The sequence below is a fragment of the Cetorhinus maximus genome, chromosome 5 (assembly GCF_964194155.1).
Source record: "Cetorhinus maximus chromosome 5, sCetMax3.hap1.1, whole genome shotgun sequence".
Classification (NCBI taxonomy): domain Eukaryota; kingdom Metazoa; phylum Chordata; class Chondrichthyes; order Lamniformes; family Cetorhinidae; genus Cetorhinus; species Cetorhinus maximus.
This window is the reverse complement of record NC_135883.1, coordinates 13,564,851-13,587,658: the sequence shown is the minus strand read 5'-3', so window position 1 is coordinate 13,587,658 and position 22,808 is coordinate 13,564,851. Positions and strand designations below refer to the sequence as shown.

The 22,808-nt window shown below is 39.6% G+C and overlaps 1 protein-coding gene across 13 annotated transcripts in view; it reads left to right on the top strand.

The window, feature by feature from the left end:
• The window catches only part of LOC144680498 (pumilio homolog 2-like), a 129,608-nt gene that overhangs the window by 57,961 nt on the left and 48,839 nt on the right, over positions 1-22,808 (top strand). For 10 of the 13 annotated variants that reach the window (XM_078541530.1, XM_078541531.1, XM_078541529.1 and 7 more), the window contains 3 exons: positions 5,472-5,641; positions 8,416-8,692; positions 18,416-18,509. In XM_078541530.1, coding sequence (XP_078397656.1) covers positions 5,472-5,641; positions 8,416-8,692; positions 18,416-18,509 — 541 coding nt within the window. The remainder of the gene's footprint in view (positions 1-5,471; positions 5,642-8,415; positions 8,693-18,415; positions 18,510-22,808) is intronic. The other 3 variants (XM_078541537.1, XM_078541536.1, XM_078541535.1) reach the window with 1 other exon arrangement.

Genomic DNA, 22,808 nt, shown 5'->3' with positions numbered 1-22,808 from the left:
ATTTGTTTTCAACCTTGTTCAACCTTCAACTGAGTTTCAGACTTCTTGTCCTTTTGACAAATACCAGTTAATTCCACTGCAGCATTGCTTGCCTTAGCCCCTCCACTGCTAAATAATGAGTCCTTCTCACCTCCAGATTTGAGTACTCGAAAGATCTCCTTGCAAGCCTGGCATTTTTCATCCTTTTATACATGTCAAGTTTTGCTGCATGTATTCTGCCCTGCAGTGAGGCCTGTTTGCCAGTCTTCTCTGACCTTCCCAAATTTCATTGTCTCCCTGTACCCCAGTGCCTTCAGCTTAATTTAAAATTACTGTTCTAACTTCTAATTCCCTTCATGGCCTACCATATTTTGGAAACCATTAACAGCCCTACATTTACCCCCCCCTCCTACCAAACACATTGCTTTATTTAATCTGACCTTCTGTTACCTAAACCCCACCACTGATGGCAAATCATAGTTGCATTAAACCCTGTCTTGACGCAAATCTCATTCTTTTAAAAATTAAATTGTTAAAGAATTATTTTTACTTTTTATACTTTAAGCAGTACATTCTGATGGTACTGGAAATTTTAATAGTGTAACTATGGGCTGAACCTATCGGTAGCGCCCAGCCTGACACCAAAATGATAGAATGAGATTCCCCAAATGAGGTCTGCTTTGCTCCAGAATCAGGTTGGGCTGAAACACTAGATATATATTACACCAGGTCAGTATCAACTTCATCTCTTGATGTCATGTAAAAATAACGTAGATGCCTTGATCCAGGCTGTGCAGCTGTTTATCCTTCATATAAACAGTTGTCTTAACCACCGGTGCCTGCTCTGCTCCCATATACCTTTATTTCACTAAGCTTCAATCACTGATCCAACCTGTTCTTAAATATTGACATGGGGTGGATTTTATGGCCTCGTTGTGGTGGGGCTGGGCCGGAAAATGTGGTGAGCCATTCAAAACTCCATTGACTTTGGTGGGATTGGAAGATCCTGTTGGCGAGAGAGGCCATAAAATTCCACCCATGGTTTCCGCTTCAGTTACTAACCATGCAGTCCACAGTTTTACAACCCTCTTTTTTTTTAAAGTTTTGTTTGCTATTTGTCCATCCCATCCCTTTGTAATTTCAAGTATCTGTTTAATCTCTCTTCTAAAAGAAGAGCACCAATTTTTCAAATCTTGCTTTTGAATTTGTATTTCCTCATATTAGGTAACACACCAGTGAATCAGAGTTGTATGTTATCACTATTCTTCCTATAGTGTGGAGCTCAAAACTGCAGGAAGTACCCCAGCTCTGGTCTTACTGAGATTTTGCATGGATTCTTCATTACATCTCAATTTTTATATTTTATCCATCTTGCTATAGCACTTATCATTCCATTTTTGCTGTAACCTGGCTTTGATTAAAAGCAACAAATAGGAATCACTTTTTTTTAGGTAAAGGTATCTATTCTATTTTTTGGTCATGTGAATGAGAAGCCATTGCCAAAGTTTGTAGAAAGAACAATCAAAGTCTCCATAATATTAATATGGCTCACTGCTGTAAACTAATTGATTCTTCATGAATGGGAAATGCCACGTAATGTAAATTGCAAATTCAGTTTGGGCATGAAGTTGATGTATGATGGGAGATTTTGGAATTAAGTGTTGCATACTTGTTCCTTCCTTTTTCACCCTCAATTATTCATTGATTGCATAGTTACTGTACAAGGTTTTGATTCTTGGCAGCTTTGCATTCATATTCTGTCCATTCACGTGTATATTTTGGTTGCCACTCTGTAGCAAAGCCCAAATTTTTTTATATCCTTTTTTCCTCAGGCTTCTCTCCTTCCTGTCACCCTAGACTTGCCATCTTTTATATCTCTGCTCCTGTATATTTTTGCACTCAAATCCCTGTCCCAGTCCATTATGACTGCTCAAGCTTCTCCTGTGACCATTCCAGCCATAAATCACCCTTTAAATAAGTCCATGGCTTCCCTCTGTGCCACTCTTGGCATTTTGAAAATGCCCCATTCAATGCATTCATCACTCTCTTCTTACAGGCAGTGACCTTAAATTTTCCTGTCTGACCAATGGGCTCACTTAAAGCAGTACTAAGGTTAATCACTCCAAGCTCCTTCCTGTCCCACCCACCATTGAGTCTGTCACAGAATCAACAATTGCTTTTTCTCTTGACGTTTCACTCTAGCCTGTCTGTTCACTTTTGGCCTGGCTACGCCTTACAGCACTTGCCCCACTCAAATTGACACGGTGGCAGTATGGCCTGGTTACATCTTGATCTCGCACCACCTGCCCCCCGCCCCCCACCCCCCACAATAGCATATTCTCCTTTTGAGCGCTACAATATGTCCTATACTCCTTTGCCTCACAGCCATTACATTCCTTATGTTTGTTGACCCCAAGCCCCACCTGAGATGCCCTCCCTTCTTTCTTCATTGATTCGTCCCACCGACCCGCCAAACTTTCAAACATCTGTCTTAATTTCTCCTCCTTCACTGTGATATCCAATTTCTTAATTACCTTTCTGTGAAGATGTCTTGAGGTGTTTTTCGGTATTAAAGGCACTATGTAACTGCAGGTTGTTCTTGACCTAAAGAGGGCTGGCATTGTTTAGTTAATTGGTCTTTTTGCCCTACTTGATGAGACTGAATTAGTTCTGCCTTGTGCTTGTGATAATTTTGTTATAAATGAAAGGTTTTACTGAAGGCAAAGATTAAAAAAAAGTAACAATGTAATTGTGATCTTATTGTGTATCCTCTATTTTCATTGTTCCCCCACTAGCTTTGCCTTCAGCTGCAAGACCCTAAGTTCTGGAATTCCCGCCCTGAACCTCTCCACCTCTCTACTTCCTTCTACCTTTAAGGCACTCCTTAAAACCTATCTCTCTTTTGGCCATCTGCCTTAATATCTCCTCATGTAGCTCAGTTTTAAATTTTGCTCGACAACACTCCTGTAACGTGCCTTGGGAAGTTTTATTGTGGTAAAGGCACTATATAAATGCAAGATGTAGCACGTGGATTCAGTAGCCCAGGATGAGTTCTTGATCTTGACTGGGATTCTAGGCACCTCAAAGGTCATTTAGAAAATCTGTGAGCAAGGCAACCCACCCATATTTTGCACATCTGACTACCATGTCAAACAGTAAATTCTGCCATTCTATTATTGGGAAATAGTAAAGCCCTGAGAGAGGGGCCTAGATAAGAAGAAAATAACTCCAAAATTAAATTGCGATGCTACGGACAATGTTTTCAGTCATATGCAGGAGTGTAAATAACTACTCTGGGCTGTCAAGGTGCACTATGATAAAAAAATGCCTTATGGTACCTCCAAGGTTTTTGTGAAACTCCTTTGTTTTGATTTTAATTTTCAAAAAAATTCTGAGTTTTTCAGGATTTCTTTTGCGCTTTCAAACATGGCTTAAAATACAATAGGCAATATTTTGATGGAAATCATAAGGAATACCTGAGGAGGGAAGGTGTGCATATTATAAGCCTCAGTACATTCATTTCTGTTGAGCCTGGTGTATAAATGGAGCTACTTTATGTACTATAGCCACATGGTAGTTCAGCATAGACTCAGGCTGCAGGGGTCAAATAAAGAGAAGATAAAAGATTTTCCTTTTGGTACCTTGAAGAAATGAAAGCTGTTGAACAGTTCAAAAGTAACAAAAAGGTGCAAATGAGGCTAGTAGAAAAGACTGCATTCAATAAGTATACATTGGATGAATACAAGTCCAGGTATTTGTTTTAAATTAACTTTTTGTATATATCATCTGCAAAAGTGCACATGGCATTAAGGAAATATGTTTTATAGACCTTGATTTTTATTACCATTTTAAATATCTCCAAAAATTCTCATTTAGCTCGTTGCTGCTTGTACAACAAGGACCATTCAGTATTTTACATTTCTGATGTATAAATCACATATTAACTTACTCAAAATTAAATCTCGAGGAATAATTCACAGGACAATTACAAATGAGGAAGATCCGTGTTAATTCATTTATCCAGAAACACCCTACAAGTTGCCCTGTTGTAGTACCTGAATGTTTCCACGGTTTGTCCATCACACTATTTATCCATTCAGAGTGTAATTCGCTCTCTACATGAACAACTTCCTGATATCAATCTCAAAATGTACATTTAACTAGTTTGAACCTCTATTTAACTCACTGGTAACATATAGCTGTGAATCTGCAAACTTCAATGTACTTCAGTGATTTGATGTAATGATGGCTCTGTCGTCAGTTTCCTGTTGATTTCAAATTCAGAATCTAGCTCCCCTGGTGGCTCAGCTTGCTCTTTCACAGCCAGGGAAGAGTAGGGATACTACAATTAACTCCGCACCCATATTAGGGAGCAGGAAATTGGCTTGGATTTCTGCTACTAATCACTATCTGGTGACCCTGGCTTGGAAGTGCATGTGTATGGTTGTGGGTGAAGACAAGGTCAGGACAACCTCCACTATTAACTAGTGATGAAGACTGTTTAGGATCATACCTGGAGAATGGCCATTTGCCTGAGGTACAGAATAGTGACAGGTGCCCATGGAACCATACTTCATTTAGACCCAATACTTCCAAATATATGGCTGTCAATAAAATTCAATAAAGTATGCAATAGTGAGTGTCATTGGCAGTTATACATGTATGTTCAAAAAAGAAACATAGGAAAATAGCAAAAGTTCTCTCTCTTTTCACCCTGGCTCTCAATTTTTTTCTTCCTCCTTGGTATCCACTAGTTTTCTCCCTGCTGTGAACCACTTTGAAATATCTTTCTGCACCTGATAATCCCAGAAACGTTTTTGTAGACTAGATGTTCGCGCATTAAGATCAATACTCAACATGAGAAGAAATCATGAAAGAAATAAACTACACAACTTAAAAGACTAAGTACAAAGGCCATGTATAAAACAATACAAAATAACTGAAAAGACATACAAAAGCAAGAATCAAGGACAAGGCAACACAATGTAGTCAATGAGGACAGTAAGAACATTTTAAAAGTGCTCCTTTTCAAAGATAGGGAAGTAAGATATGGAAAATAGATAAGGCAACTGTAAGGACAAAATAGGAAAAAACTAAATGGGGATGGCCTGTTTTATTCAGCATTCCCATGCAGGTTTTCTGGAGGGGTTGCTGGATTGTGATCGGGTGCCAAAGCTAATTTTACCCAAGGTTCGCTGAGGCCAATATAAGTAGGTCTACTACTGTTCCATCTGAGAATTTAGCCAGCACAGACTGGAGATTGCACCTGGGACTTTCCTGGTCTGTATGGCTCAACTGGTCATGTGTTAATCATAATATTCATTTAGAGAAAATAAAACCTTTATCCAATCATTCCCGAAAGGCATTTTAAAATATATGGGAAGCTTCTGCATGAAAATATCCTATTAATGGCCATGCCGGTGCATTAATGATGAGGATACTGAATAGTTTACTTCTGTAGTACGCCTGCCTTAGTGGCTTTGTTTCATTAGGGTGCTGGAGACACTGAGCCTGATGAGAATGAGAAGGCTGATCAGAAAGGGAAATCATCACCATTCGAGGAAGATAAAAATAGAGATCTGAAACAAGGAGATGATGATATTTCCAAAACTAATGGGCTAGTTTTGCAGAATGGAATAGATGCAGACTGCAAGGACTTCAAGTAAGTGCCTCATTTTGGTATTTTAAAATTTTGTGAAGGTTGCTAAACTACTGGATTTATTTTCCGAAATGAAGTATTACCTATGGTCAAGGGGACGAGCAGTCTGTTCCCAGGCTTTATAGTAATTCCACTCTGGGGAATCCAACTAGACTCTCATGAGATTGGCTTGGGGATTACCCCTCCCATATATAGGAAGCAGACCAAGATAAAGCTGCCATCGTGGACCACCTGTATGAGCTGTAGGCTTCAGCTGGCACTTTTTGAAGTTTCAAGATTAGCTTCTGCTGGCATGGCAAATTAGAGTTAATATCTAGGTAGACAAAGGCAAGCGATAGCAAAAGAAATGGACAAAATTCTGAAAATTTAAACCAAACATTTTTCTTATGCTGACAACTTAGTTCATTATATATTTAATATACAGTCTCAGCTAGTACTAATTGTAAGAATCTCTCTATGCCAACACTTTTCATTAGATAATTGCCTTTGGGGAAAATTAAATATATTGGCTTTTTTCTCTATTATTTGGATCATGTCTTGATAATATCGACAGAGAAAGCTCACTTATTGCTTTAAGGGCACCTCAAGTCACATTGCCTTTTTTCATAAAAACAAACTACTGCTGATGCTGGAAATCTGAAATAACCAAAAATGCTGGAAAAACTCAGCAGGTCTGACAGCATCTGTGGAGAGAGAAACAGAGTTAACATTTTGAGCCTGTATGACCCTTAAGGGTTATACAGATCCAAAACTTTAACTCTGTTTCTCCACAGATACTGTCAAATCTGCAGAGTTTTCCCAGCGTTTTCAATCCTTATTAGCCTTTTTCCACCCTCTGTTGCATGACGTAACCTTCTTAAATCGTTCATGGCATTGCATGTTTGGGGCTTAATTTCCTCTTAAAAATATTTTTCATGTTTTACTGCTTTAGTGCACAGACTTCAAGTTTCATCCTTTAGATTGGTCATTGGATTTTTTATTCTTATTGCAGAACTGTCCTGATAAGTCTGGGTTTTGAAATTTGCATGGCTATAGATAAATTATCTAACTTTATTTGCTACCTTTCTCCTCTTATAGTTTCCCAGTGAGTTTATGGGAAATTGGAAAAGAAAAGGCTAAAAAAAATGCAGCATTGCAATGTAAGATATCCTGAAGCAAGACTACACTCGAGCAATTAGATTTTCCACTTGAGGGTGTGGACTATGCCTTCTAGAGTAGAAATGTCTGGAAAATAATTACTTTGATTGTAGAAAATGAAAACTTGAGAACCACGTCTTGGTGTCTTTTTAACCAAAGGAAGTATAGGAGGAACCATTTTCAAATGATTTGCTCGTGGAAAATTTTTGGTATCCTCCTCCATTTAATTTGATCTAAGGAGGACTACAGAGAAAGATTAATTGCCCATGATTGAAGTGAGGTAATGTCTCTTCAACGTTAAGTTCATTGTCTTGACCTGATGGCAAGGCTGGAGAAATATTTTCTATGAAGTTATTGAATAAACATCAGTTAATATGAGTCTTGAACTCACTGCCAGATCATTCAGTTGCCCATGTCATCCATTTTGTAACAAATGATGGTGACTGAAAATTTAGTAGGGCACTGGTTTATGTAAGTAGTTTGATTTCAAAGGTTTGGTATTCAACCCAGATAAAATGAGATTTCACTGCTGAATGACTGCTTAGGATCTAAAACCAGCTGCCTGTGGCGGCACTAATTATCTTAGCTGGAAGGAGTGCAGGAGTTGGTGTATAAGTACCTGATGGTTATGCAGGTGCTGATTTTTAATTATTCTTCCCTGCCACATCTAAATCAGAAATAGATTATGGGTTGTGGTTTAATGATCTGTGCATAGATTCACATTTTAATGTAGGTGGGATAGAAAACACTAGGTCTGCAATCTCCAATGGTTAATAGATATGATTTCAGCAGTGGTTAGTTGAATGCAGCAACAAGCATGCAGAATTTCCCAACAGACATGAAAAACCATTATGACCTGCAAAGCACTACATCACCCTTTGGCAACTTAATAGTAGGGCTATGGTGATCTCTTGCCATTACTTGTAAGGAGAGAGTAAGCATGCAATTCTCTGTAGTTTGGTGGTGATGATAACTACATTTGGAGCCAAATGAAAGATGCATATTGAATTAATTGAGTCATATTTTGGAACACACCAACAGTCCTACCCAGCTTCCTTCAAGATATTTTCTCATTGAAGAACATATGTAGCAAATAATGTTAATGGAGTATTTCCATAGGAAGGGAATTCCTAGCTTTGGAAGGAAAATTTGCTTGTTGGGGGGGTAACATCAAGACCTGACTCAAAGTGCTCAAGGGTCAGGTGTACAAATCTTTCTTGAGCTTGTGGTTTACTGATGTCAGTATATGATTCCCACGATACATGGAAAGTATCATTCAGGAAATAAAGGCTACTGCATTTTATTAATCTATTTGTTTAATCAGCTCACTTGATACTGTAAAGAAGTAACTTGCAGTAAGCACGTAGTTATGATCCTAATTTGGATTTGACAGGGTACATTTAAAATGTATGGAGACCCCCTTTATTAGTGGCCAATGTCCAATAGCATTTGGAATGATATTTAAAGGTTGGCGAAGTATTGACACCGTGACTGTTAAATAATATTTTAAGTAGCATTTAATCCTTCAAAATGGTTGACTATTTAAAAAAAATGTATGTATATATGCGTGTGTATGCGCACGCATGTGCTGCATTTAACAAAAATCTATAAACCCACATTTGTATTTTTATGCTGCACAGCCGTACTCCTGGAAGCCGTCAAGCCTCTCCCACTGAAGTGGCTGAACGCCTGGGTCCTAACCAGAACACTTCAGAAGGTTTAGGCCAATTGGCCAATGCCACAGCAAGTAAGCCACCTGGAGAAGAGTTTCATAATTCTGACACACAAACTTTAGACACCATTGAGGCCGCAGTTGGCCTAAATCATTTGCAGTTTGACTATTCAAGCAATCAAGTATCAATGGACTCTTCAGCAGCAGCAGCTGTAGGTCTTTTTGACTACAGCTCCCAGCATCAGGTTAGTCCTTATCGATGAGTGATTTGGTGTTTGCTTTCCCCTGAGATTAAGCATCATACACAGAGTTGGACACAACTGAAAAGCAAAATGCATCAAATGTTTTAAGATGCATAACCTTTGCAACAGCCTGGTAAAGATTAGTGCTACAACTAAATAAATAGGCTTAGCTCAGACAAAATATGTTTCTATTTACAGATTTTCATCAGTTTTGAATTTTGGTACCTCTTTCCTCACCCTATTCCTTTACTAAGAATGATACAAACATTTAACTGGGATATAAAATTAAATCAATCCAAATGAATGTCAGGCTTCAAAGAACCTAATTGGAATCGTAAGCACTACCATCATTTGAAATTCTTTTGGCTGCATGGGTGTACTACTACATTTCTTGGCTGAGCCATAAGGTAAGTATTTGCCTTCCAGTTGCGAAATTGACGAGAGGCGTTCCTAGCTACAGATAAATCTGAAGATGCTGCCTGACAATATTTCCAAGTTGTGGTGTTGGCAGAATGCAATAGTGAGCTTTAAGATAAGAGTTACACATTAATATTTTCATTGAGCTTTAGTTTTTTATATTTTAACTTGCAGAAAAGAAGCCATGTAAGTTAAAAGCAAAAAACTGGGGATGCTGGAAATCAAAAATAAAAATACCTGGAAAAACTCTGGCAGCATCCGCGGAGAGGAACACAGTTAACGTTTCGAGTCCGTATGACTCTTCAACAGAACTAAGTAAAAATAGAAAAGAGGTGAAATTTAAGGTGGGGAGGGGGTAGAGCTGGATAGAGGGCCAGTGATAGGTGGAGATAGCCAAAAGATGTCATAGACAAAAGGGTGAAGAGGCGTTGAAGGTGGTGATATTATCTAAGGAATGTGCTAATTAAGGGTAGAAAACAGGACAAGCAAGGTACAGTTAGCCCTATATAAATTATTGGAAAAAAGGGGGATCGGAAAGGGGGTGGAGATAGAGGAGAAAGTTCACGATCTAAAATTGTTGAACTCAATATTCAGTCTAGAAGTCCGTCTGTGAAGTGCCGAGTCGGAAGATGAGGTGCTGTTCCTCAGTTTGTGTTGAGCTTCACTGGAACAATGTAACAGGCCAAGGACGGACATGTGGGCATGAGAGCAGGGTGGAGTGTTGAAATGGCAAGCGACAGGGAGGTCTGGGTCATGCTTGCGGACAGACCGAAGGTGTTCACCCTGGTCCACTCTTCCATCACCCCTTACACCTCAACCCCCTCCCACGGCACCTTCCCATGCAACCGCAGAAGGTGCAACACCTGCCCCTTTACTTCCCCTCTCCTCACCGTTCAAGGGCCCAAACACTCCTTTCAAGTGAAGCAGCATTTCACTTGCACTTCCCTCAATTTAGTCTACTGCATTCGTTGCTCCCAATGCGGTTTCCTCTACATGGAGAGACCAAACGCAGACTGGGTGACTGCTTTGCAGAACACCTTTGGTCTGTCCGCTAGCATGACCCAGACCTCCCTGTCGCTTGCTGTTTCAACACTCCACCCTGCCCTCATGCCCACATGTCCGTCCTTGGCCTGCTACATTGTTCCAGTGAAGCTCAACGCAAACTGGAGGAACAGCACCTCATCTTCCGACTAGGCACTTTACAGCCTTCCGGACTGAATATTGAGTTCGACAATTTAGATTATGAACACTCTCCTCCACCCCCATCCCCTTTCCGATCCCCCTTTTTTCCAATAATTTATATAGATTTTTCTTTTCCCACCTATTTCCATTATTTTTAAATGTATTTCCATCCATTGTTTTATCTCTACCTTTTAGCCTATTTCGATCCCTTCCCTTCACCCCACCCCACCCCACCCCTACTGGGGCTATCTGTACCTTGCTTGTCCTTTCTACCCTTAATTAGGACATTCCTTAGATAATATCACCACCGTCAACACTTCTTTGTCCTTTTGTCTATGACATCTTTTGGCTATCTCCACCTATCAGTAGCCCTCTATCCAGCTCTACCCACCTCCCCCACCCCCAAACCAGCTTATATTTCACCTCTTTTCTATTTTTACTTAGTTCTTTTGAAGAGTCATGCAGACTTGAAACGTTAACTGTGTTCCTCTCTGCAGATGCTGCCAGACCTGCTGAGTTTTTCCATGTAAGTTAAATCTTGCCTTGCAAGTTAACCTTGTCTCCAGGCAATTACTTGGTTTATTGCAGTGTGTTTTTTAGTAATAGCTGTAGAGTCCCACATTTAGAAACTCTTACCTTAACCCAAATTCAGAGATGGTGGGCAAATAACAGCATTTCTTTACTCTTTTCCTATATTAATCATAAGAACCTGAGAAGGATGGAATTTACAGCAGTGCCATAGTGGTGATAATTTCTCTTCCTTTCCTGCTATTTCTTATGTTCTGACTGCTAGAAATAGCGCAGATTTTCTTTTTTTTGGTTTCAATGTTTTTTCCCTTCCTCAGACATTGACTTGACAGAGTTTGGCAGTTCCCTTTTGCAAAATTTTCTTAGCTAGTTGATAAGAGAACTATATGCTTTGTGTTTTAATACAGTTTGTCGTCAAGCAACTTTTCATATGGTTTGTTCGTTCCTCTACTATACATCAGGTTTTGAATTGTAAGGTTTTGAATTGTAAAGTTTTGATGCTTCTTCATAGTTTCATCTTTCACAGTTCAGATCTTGCAGTCTAGGTAGACAATTGGAAAGTGACATTTAATATTGGTAAATATAACAAAAGATATGTATCGCTAAAGATGTGGCAAGAAGAAAGCTTGGTTCTCTTTGACAAAATTTTAAGTGTGTCGTTTTATGGTAGCATTTCTCAAGACAAGTAATGTGTAAATAATGTAAGGTGTGTAGGTAGGTTCGAGGAAGTGATAGTGTCACATGTAAAAGCATTGGTGATGTCATAATGGTCAGTTTCTGTTTAGATCACCATTCTTAAGAAAAAAGTATAGAAATTAAGGGATTGAGAAAGTGTATTAAGTATGACACAGGTGAGATATGGGGAAATAAAACTCAGTAAGATAAACTGGAAGGTGTGCTGTGCAAAGCTCTGGTTAGTAGAAAAAATAGGACTATATTTGAGCTTATAAGTAAAGGAGGTCTCATCCCTGAATGTTCGTGAAGCCAGACCTCCTCCAAGTTATATTGTGTTTTATGCTGTCACCAAGCACAGCGATTCCTAATTCAACAGAGAATTTTTAAAAATGGTTAAGGACTTTGTGTCAGTTTAGGTGAAAACAGCTGTTTTGGATCTTTTATGGAGCATTGAATGGGCTTTCGTGCATTTTGTTCTTAGTTCAGCTGGTCAGCACACGTACTTTGTCCAAAATCACCAGAGTTTGTAAATGTAGGCACACTTTCAAATACAGTGTGGAGTAATTGCTACCACGTTTTTGGAAGGTCGTCAAGACAGACATTGTTTACTAGACTGATATCAATGATGAGGTACTTGGTGGGGAGAGTGGAGAAGCCAGTATGTTCTCCCTAGGGCAGGGAAGGTTAAGAGGCGATTTGATGGACTTGTTGGCAGAATCATGAATTGTTTTGATATGAGTAAATAGGAGAAATTATTTCCAGTGGCTGAATGTTCATTTGGTAACCAGAAGATCCATCTTTAAGGGAATTAGTTAAAGAACCAGATGCAATGTGAGGAAACATTTTTTATGCACTAAGTTAGTGTGACCTGGAGTGCACTTCCTGAAAGAGCGTAAACAGATTCAATAGTAACTTTCCAAGGGGAATTGGATAAATATTTGATGGGAAAATATTTACAGGATTATGGAGTAAGAGCAAAGAGGTGGGATTCATTGGATAGCTCTTTCAAAGAGCTGTTCACAGGTACAATGAATTAATCCTGTGACAGTAATCCTGTGAAACAATCCTGTGTTGTAATTCATAGAATCATATAAATAAAAGCAGGACAACTTTAATCCTCTTGCCAGTTTTGAATTTGTTTAATTTCATTTTACCACACTTTATTATTGTTTAATTATATTGCCTACCTTTTATTATGTCCCTCAGCTTTAACTTGTCATGTTCTAGTTTAATAATTTAAAATGTGGAGTTCATCTTCTATTGAGTTGAAGCTTGAGTGGTGAATTTTAATGCTGTATAAGGCTGGAGCTGAATCCAGGGATGGGATTTTCCGCACCTGCCCGCCACTGGGATCTTCCGGTTCTGCTGCAAGTCAGTGGACTTCTGGCTGGGGCGCCGCCTCGCCCTCCCATGACGGGGCTGGAAAATCCTGGCCTAAATTACTTTATAACCTTTTGTGTTTTTGCCTATTCAACACCAGTCAGTTAAAGACTGAACAGGCAGAAAGGGGATGGGTGACCACCAGGCAGAGTAGAGGAAGGCAGATAGTGCAGGAGTCCCCTGTGGTCGTCCCCCTCTCTAACAGATATATCGTTTTGGATGCTGCTGGGGGAGACGACTTCTTGGGGGAAAGCAGCAGGAGCCAAGTCCCTGGCACCATGGGTGGCTCTGCTGCATAAGAGGGGAGGAAGAAGAATGGCAGGGCTATAGTGATAGGGGATTCAATAGTAAGGGGAACAGACAGGTGTTTCTGCGGCTGCAAAGGAGACTCCAGAATGGTATGTTGCCGCCCTGGTGCCAGGGTCAAGCATGTCTTGGAGAGGCTACTGGGCATTCTGAAGGGGGAGGGCGAACAGCCAGTGGTCATGGTACATGTTGGTACCAATGACATAGGTTAAAAAAAAAGGATGAGGTCCTACAAGTTGGATACAGTGTGTTAGGACATAAATTTAAAAGTGGGACATCAAAGGTAGTGATCTTAGGAATTACTACCAGTGCCACATGCTAGTGAAAGTAGAAATAACGGGATATATCAGATGAATACGTGGCTGAAGAAATGGTGCAGAGGGGAGTGATTCAGATTCCTGGGACATTGGGACCGGTTCTGGGGAAGGTGGGACCAGTACAAACAGGACCGGGACCAATATCCTCTGTGGGGTGGGGGGGGAGCTGTTTGCTAGTGCTATTGGGGAGGGTTTAAACTAGAATGGCAGGGAGCTAGGAACCTTAACAGGGAGACAGAGGAGGGGGAAACCAGGATAGAAACGAAAGACAGAAAAGTAAGAAGCAAAAGTGGAAGGCAGAAAAAACAAGGGCGATAGACAATAAATGGGGTCATAGTGCAAAATAAAGCTAAGATGTCTAACAAGGTTAAAAAGACAAGCCTAAAGGCATTGCATCTTAATGTGCAAAGCATTCACAATAAGGTAGATGAATTAACAGTGCAAATAGATATAAACGGTTATGATATAGCTGCAATTATGGAGACATGGCTGCAGGGTGACCAAGGATTGGAACTGAACATCCAAGGGTATTCAATATTTAGGAAGGATGGATAAATAGGGAAAGGAGGTGGGTTAGCACTGTTAGTAAAGGAGGAAATTAATGCAGTAGCGAGGAAGGATATTGGCTCAGAAAATCATGATGTGGAATCTGTTTGGGTGGAGATAAACACCAAGGGGCAGAAAACGTTGGTGGGGGTTGTCTGTAGGCCCCCGAACAATAACAGAGATGTAAGGGAAGGCATTAAACAGGAAATTAGAGACGCATGCAGTAAGGGTACAACTGTAATCATGGGTAACTTTAATCTACATATAGATTGGACAAACCAAACTAGCAATAGCACTGTGGAGGAGGATTTCCTGGAATGTGTACGTGATGGTTTTTTTAGATCAAAATGTTGAGGAACCAACTAGAGAGCAGGCTATCCTAGACTCGGTATTGTGCAATGAAAAAGGATTAATTAACAATCTTGTTGTGCGGGGTCCCTTAGGGCAGAGCGACCATAAAATTATAGAATTGTCCATTAAGATGGAGAATGAAGAAGTTGAATCCAAAACTAGGGTCCTGAATCTAAATAAAGGGACCTACGAGGGTATGAGGCGCGAGTTTGCAATGATGGATTGGGCAGCCTTACTGAAAGGGTTTATTATGGATAGGCAATGGTTTATATTTAAGGAATGTATGCATGAATTGCAACAATTATTCATTTCTGTCTGGCACAAAAATAAAACCAGAAAGGTGGCTCAACCATGGATTACAAAATAAATTAGGGATAGTATTAGATCCAAAGAGGAGACATATAAAATTGCCAGAAAAAGAAGCAAGCCTGAAGATTGGGAGCAGTTTAGAATTCGGCAAAAGTGGACAAAAAGATTGATCAAGAAGGGGAAAATGGAGTATGAGAGTAAACTTGCAAGGAACAACTGTAAAAGCTTCTATAAATGTGAAGAGAAAAAGATTAGCAAAGACAATTACAGTCAGAAAGGGAAGAAATTATAATGGGGAACAAAGAAATGGCAGAAGAATTGAACACATATTTTGGCTCTGCCTTCACAAAAGAGGGCACAAATAATTTCCCAGAAATGTTAGGGAACCAAGGGTCTAGTGAGAGGGAGGAATTGAAGTAAACCAGTTTTGGAAAAAATGGTGTTAGAGAAATTAATGGGGTTAAAGGCTAAAAAATCCCCAGGGCCTGATGATCCACATCCCAGAAGGCTAAAGGAAGAGGCCCTGGAAATATTGGATGCATTGGTGGTCATCTTCCAAAATTCTATAGACCCTGGAGCAGTTCCTACAGATTGGAGGGTGGCAAATGTAAACCCACTATTTAAAAAAGGAAGGAGAGAAAAAACAGAATTACAGACCAGTTAACCTAACATCAGGAGTGGGGAAAATGCTAGAGCCTATTATAAGAGAGGTGGTAATAGAATACTTGGAAAGCATTAACGGGATTAGACAAAGTCACCATGGGTTTATGAAAGGAAAACCATGCTTAACTAATCTACTGCAGTTTTTTGAGGATGTAACTAGTAGAATAGATAAGGGAGAACCAGTGGATGTGGTGTATTTGGATTTCAAGAAGGTTTTTGATAATGTCCCACCTAAGAGGCTATTGGGCAAAATTAAAGCACGTGGGATCGGGGGTAATATACTGGCATGGATTGAGAATTAGTTGACAGACTGGAAACAGTGTGTGGGAATAAATGGGTCTTTTTCTGGATGGCAGGTGATGACTAGTGGTGTATACCGCAGGGATCGATGTTTGGGTCCCAGCTATTCACGATATATACATATATAAATGACTTGGATGTGGAAACCAAATGCAATATTTCCAAGTTTACTGACGACACAAAACTGGGCGAAGTTGTGAGGAGAATGCAAGGAGGCTTCAGGGTGACTTAGACAAGTTGTGTGTGTGGGCAAACACATGGCAGATGCAGTATAACGTGAATAAATATGAAGTTATATGCTTCGGTGTGAGAAACAGAAAGGCAGAGTATTATTTAAATGGTGATATATTGGGAAATGTGGATGTACAGAGGGATCTGGGTGTCCTTGTACACCAGTCAATGAAAGTAAACAGCAGGTGCAGCAAGCAATTAGGAAGGCAAATGGTATGTTGGCCTTCATTGCAAGAGGATTTGAGTTCAGAAGTAGGGATGTCTTACTGCAGTTATACAAGGTCTTGGTGAGACCACACCTGGAATATTGTGTGAAGTTTTGGGGTCTCTATCTAAGAAACGATATGCTTGCCATAGAGGGAGAGCAGCGAAGGTTCACTAGGCTGATACCAGGGAAGGCAGGACTGTCGTATGAGAAGAGGTTGGTTCAACTGGGCCTATATTCACTAGAGTCTAGAAGAATGAGAGGGGATCTGATTGAAACGTATAAAATTCTAACCAGGGGCCACAGTCTCAGGATACGGGGCAGGCCATTTAGGACTCAGATGAGAAAAACATTTTTCACTGAGGGTGGTCAACCTGACGAATGTGAGATAGAGGATCAGCCATGATCATATTGAATGGCAGAGCAAGCTCGAAGGGCTGAATGGCCTACTCCTGCTCCTAGTTTCTATGTTATTAGGCTTTTTGGTTCATGTTTTAGAAATCTGGTGTCCAGCTTCATTAATAGTTTTATTTTAGACTGCAGTTGTTTGCTTTTGTATTAATTGATCCCTTGCCTATGATTAGCTGTTTCTCATCGAATTATCTATTTATGTGAGAATTAAATTTAGTTTGCAGTAGTAGGGCTGTCAGTGACTTGCCAACTTGTGTGTTGCTGTTGAAATTATTTTGCAGCATTATTGGACATTTCACAACATTTCTCTTTGACCAATACACATTTTCTTCCCAAGGGTGTGCTTTTTTCTCTCTAGTTTCTTCCTCTCTGTATGTGTCTTTATTCATGCTCAGCCCTCACCATTATGTTGTTTCTTCTGGTGGTATTCTTTTTGGGTTTCGTCTTGTAGAGCTCCGCAATTTAAACAGTATGGCCAATAATTGTAGACTGAACTCTGTGATTCTGACAAGCAGAAGACATGTGGCATTACTTGTATCAAATAGTTACCAGTGTTACTTCTGTATACGTGGAGGATACAAGGGAGTGGGAAGCTGTTTTTCAAGCACCAAGTTTTATGTTTTAAATAGATTGCATGCAAGGATAACTCTGGTTTAGAAAAATAAACTATTCCAGGTGGGTTAGCATAATTCATAGCACCATTGATAAAACACAGCCACAGCAGGCTCATCAACATTTGTAAAGTTAAAAGATTGGTTAACATTTCAGATATAACCCATTGTCAGAATACAATGGGTTACACACAAAACACTAACCTGTCTTTACTCTTTATAGATGCCCTTTGGCCTTTTTTTTCCAACATGTTCTTCTTTCAGATTTTCTGCATTTTCAATTTTTAAATTTTGTTTTCATGTTTGCAGTTGTCTGACATGTCCATAATACAACCTTGACCTCTGGCATAAAATTCCTATAAGGACAATGACATAAGTCACAATTTGAAGGTTTTGTAAATTATATATGCTGGATTATATTGCTTGATTAAATTTACTTCAGAGTAACTTTCAATGACTGTATTTATTAAAACATGAAATTGTCAGGCAGTCATCCTTTTTGGCGTTATTATTGGCTACTTGAGGTGGATGGTGCACATTACCAAATGTAGCAGTTTTCTTACTAAAAATTTTGTGTAGAGAGTTGAAAAATGTGAGGTTACAGCTGTAATATTGGGTGAATCATGGGTTAACCCTGGCAACCTTAACTCTAAACCAGTGCGAACTTATTACCTAAAAAAAAATTGAGAGCTTTAAATTGAGTTTGAAAGAATCTTAGAAGAAAAGAGTAATTGGGCATTGAATACTGTAAGTGGGAAAAGAAGGATCTTCTGGAACTGATAGTATTTTGTACTATATCACTTTTAATGTGTTAAATTCAGTTTGGCGTTAAATTTAAAACTACGGAGAACGTGGGTGAAAATAGTAACTGACTTAAATTTTCTAGGTATGCCTCACAATATAGCTGTTTGAGAGTCATCCACTCTTTCGTGCTTTCAGATGAATGACTACAGCCCTACTGGAGTTGAGCTTTAAGCAGGCTACAACCTCCCTTCTTTCCCCCCCCCACCCCTACCTACCAAACACTAGCATGCTAACCATGCTGCACCTTGGCTGAGCTATTCCTATATTGCTACTTGTGGCTAGCTTACCCTTTTCTTGTTAGCTATATTGGATGCTGTTTTGTTAGATACTTGCACTTTGGTGGGTCTTTTGGATTTGTGGTTGGAACTTTCCTTCACCCTATCCCTCCACTGTGGTTCAATTACATGCAATTCTTGAAGAACCAGTAAGAGAAAATGTAGGAGTATTTTGCTGTGGATCTCTACATTCAGTTTGTAATTGTGCATTGCAGCTCTTCCAACGGCAAAATGCACTGACAGTACAACAGCTGACTGCAGCCCAACAGCAGCAGTATGCACTGGCGGCAGCCCAGCAGCCACATATAGGTAAGGAGCAAGAATAAGCTGTTTAGTCAGGTAAAGCAAAATGAAAGGTGAATACTTTCCCTTAGCGAAGCCAAGTCTGAAAAAAGAAATTTATTTTGATTATATGTCTAGCTAATTCTGACAGTTTACACACTTGGGTACATGCCTGTTAGTCTGTGTTTAATGTTCTGAAAAAATCAATTTGCTCAAGTGCAGTAGAATGTCTTTCATTCTGCTTTGTTTAGAAGCTTATTATTTTCATTGACATGTTTTTGGAAGATTAAAAGTAGTGTTTATTGACTGACCAACTGATCTGTTAGGAAAAGCTAGAAAAAGCAGTAACCAGGATTGGTATTAATCTGCTTTTATATATGCACTGTAAAACTGCAGTTAAATAATGCATCACCCTTTTAGTACACGTAACAGGCCAAAAATTTCATAGTAGTAATTGCTATCTTTGACTTACACACTTAATAGTTATATACACAAGCCAAGCATAATATAGATTCAGTAGTTTGGCCAAGTCATCATGATTTAAATGTAAGTATTGCAATGTTTGTAGAAAGTAAACAAAATGGTTATTTTACTCACATCTTACACTAACAATTTAGTTATTTGGAAGTACAATTTCAAAATTTGCGGATGACTCCAAATCAGGAGGTATAGTTAATACAGAGGAAGAATGTTGTAACAAACAAGAAGACATGAATAAACCTGCAGAATGGGCATGTAATTAGCAAGCTCATTTCAATGTAGTTAAGAGTGAGGTGGTGCATTGGGGAGGAAAAATGAGACTATGTACTGCTTGGATAATAAGGGTCTAAATGAGGTGGAAGAGCAAAGGGATGTAGGGTATGGATACACAAAGTGCTAAAAATATGGACACAGATTGATAAGGTCACTTTTTTAAAAAAAAACAAAGCACTGATAATCATTTCTAAGTAAATAGAATTAAAAAGCACAAGTTATAGTTAACTTGTACAAAACCTTGGTTAGACAGCACATGGAATACTGTGCACGTGATATGAGGCATTGATGAAGGTGCAGAAAAGATTCACCAGGAGGGCCCCAGAACTAAGAGGTTACGACCATCAGGAAAGATTAAACAGGATCAAGCGCTCTTTTTTTCTAGAAAAGAGAAGGCCAAGAGGTTGCCTGATAGAGAAGATGATAATCTTGGTCATGTCAGAAACCTGGCTGATGGGTAAAGACCCCTTTCTGGCTGTGCCCACCACCACCTGCCTTCCCAAATCGGTGCAATTAAGGTTTGGTTCTTATCACCACATCACCCTTTGGTCTTCCCCACTACTCTTCTGGCACCTTCTTCTTTGAACATCTCTCGTTCCACCCCTCTCTCCTTTCTTTTAAAATACTCATTCTCTACTGCCCAACCAAGTACCACGACAACCAAGATAGCTTCACTGCTTCCAGCCCTCAGCCTCTGGGCAGAGCAATTTCTCAACTGTGTTGATTTCAACTTCCATCTCAACTCATTGTGCTCTCTCCTCTATGCTCATTGCTGTTCTAGTCTCTCCCTTCATGTAAAACTATATTCACAGCCACCCATTTGCCATATCAAGTGGCCTTGTTACTTCCATTATATCTGTCATAGGTAAGGTCGTTTCTAATCACTTCCTTGTATCATTCTCCATCTATATCCCTCTTCCCCTCAACCCTACTTCCACTGTGCTATCCCTTGGAAAATACTTCGCCCTAACTCACTCTCAACTGCATTTTCAATTAATAACTATTTATTTTGTTTACTTCTTCTGCAGCTACTAATCTGTTCACCCTTATCATTACCCTCACATTCACCTTTGCACTTATCCTCATCATAACCAATACTATCTTCCCTACTCTGGTTGTTCACCGGATACTGCCCTCTTCTCTGCTTAAGTCCAAGGGACTTGGTCTTGAACATTAATGGTCATTTAGCCGTTCATCACCTGATCTGGCTGGACCACAAAGCTCTATCTGGTCCTACTCTCCCCTGCCAAAACTGCTCACTATTCCAAGATTATCCTAGAATGCAAAGATATTCCCAGGCTTCCCTCCTCCCATGGAATACCCCTTCTTAAACTCCTCTGCCCCATGGCCATCACCCTCATTTCCAGCATCTAAGCATCTCATTTTGTCATCAATATTGAAAGCATCTGTTCAACAGCCTCTCCACTTCTATCCCTTACCCTAGTCCACTCGGCCAACATTCCTCTGGTCCCCTGCCTTATCCCTGAACTTGCATCTTTCTCTAGTTTCTCTCATGCCCTCTTAAGCTCATCTTGTCTGTGGGATCCACCTCCAGTTCCCTTGACTTATTCCCACTTGAGTCGAGTAACAAAATTGCATCCAAGTGGAAGCTAGGTAGGCACATGAGAAAGGAATAGAAAGGTACGCTGATAGGGTTATATGAAGAGAGCATTATATGAGGAAGGAGGCTCATGTGGAGCATAAATGTTGGCATTGGCCATTTAGGCTAAATGGCCTCTTTCTGTGATATAGACTTGTCATGACATTCTTGAAAATCAGAGAAAAAAATAAACAATTTGTGAATTATGAAGACTAGCATAGCTGACTGTCTTGGTGTAAAATCTCCAATGCTGTTTGTTTCCTTGCTTTGAAATAAAATCTATTAGTCGTCGCAGCAAGACAGTTGTTATTATGTCAGCATTATTAATCCCATATGGCTCGAATAATCATTTGACAATCAAAGAGCTGTGTAATGTCCTACCATATTTGTTCAACCTCCACGCAAAAAGAATGATGTTTTTTGCCACGGGGCTGAGATAGTTGGATGGGGGCGAGGTGGAATAGCTATTGGCCATTGTTCTTTCAAGATAATTTTGCCTGAAGGTTTACATGGTCCATTGTGGAGACCCTGCTGTAGACTTATCCTCCCTTGTACTCTTCCCCATCTCCACAACCTCATTAGCAGCATTTCTGTTCCATCCCACACAAAAAAAATTGTATTTCGGTTTTTTTTGTAGTAACCATTTTTGTCTTCTCAGGCAGCCCACAGACTCAAACAAAATGCTATTGAATTTTATTTGAACTGCCTTGCGTTTAATCATTTTTGCCTGTAAAGTTCTGTATATTTTCACCAACCCAATATTGAGCCACCTGACGCCAACCCTAATTAGTTCAGTAGACAGTCAGCTTCTTAAATAAGTATCACTTGTGCTTTCATGCTGCTGACTCCCATGCAAACTAACTTTGCTGTCTTCTATCTTGCGTGGCTACTCAAAATGTAGACGAGTTTGGTGAGAGCACCTGACCTTTTGGAAGGAGATCCCAGCCTCCAGAATATGGAGTCTCAAATTGTCAAAGATATTGTGAGCTCTGGTTCTAGACTAAGATAGTCAATCACTTTCAGTCAAAGCACAGAGGAAACTGATCAGCTAATATAGGCAAGACCACTCTCTCAAAAAAAAATGCCCCAGTGGAGCCACACTCTCAGGTTATATGGCCAACAAGAACACATTAAACAGCAGAATCTTGAGACCAGATAACCTGCTTTTGGCTCATTCATTAGTCATCCCTGACTTCAGCCGTGGTCTGAATCTGCCGGTAGCTGAAGCTATCTCCTGACTTATAACCGTAGTTTTCTCATGGGCACTTGGATGGCTTTGTTTCCATCAACATAGATCCAAACCTCTTGTCCCTGTGCACCACAGCCAACATCTTGTTTCAGGTGGAGTTTGAACTTTTAAAGGACAATATCAGTCGGAGATAATCCAACCTTGTATTATTTGTTCGTAAAATTTTGAGTGGTCATTAGTTTTACATGTTGTAGGTTACATAGATTTCCATATGTCAGAACCATACATGTTGCCCCCAAAAATGAAGATGCACCTGGAACATCTGTGGTAACTTCTTGTAGCTGCTAAATTGTTAGGTAGTTCTTTAATCTTGGCCCCAGCTTATTACACAAGTATTATCCTGAAATTGATTATGGAAACAGTATAGGTGAGGTAGGAAATGTGATTTCATTTCACAGCAAGTAAAATTGTAAATTAAAGATCGTGTTATCGTAATTCCTCACTGTCCTACCAACAGATATTATTACCAGTGCACCTTTTAATTACTTTAATTTCAGCATAGTATCTACAGTGTAGGAATATTACGTATCATTTCTACATGTTTAAACAGCTAATGACAAAGTTAATTGCATTATTGAAACTAGAAGTTATGTTTTTTCACTCATCATTCATTTAATTGTATGAAAAGAGTTGCATTGAGCATTTCTTCTCCCTCTCCAATCCACTCCACCCTGCCACCTGTTGATTTCCAAATTATTTTCTGTTAATTGAGTTTCCTATTTTT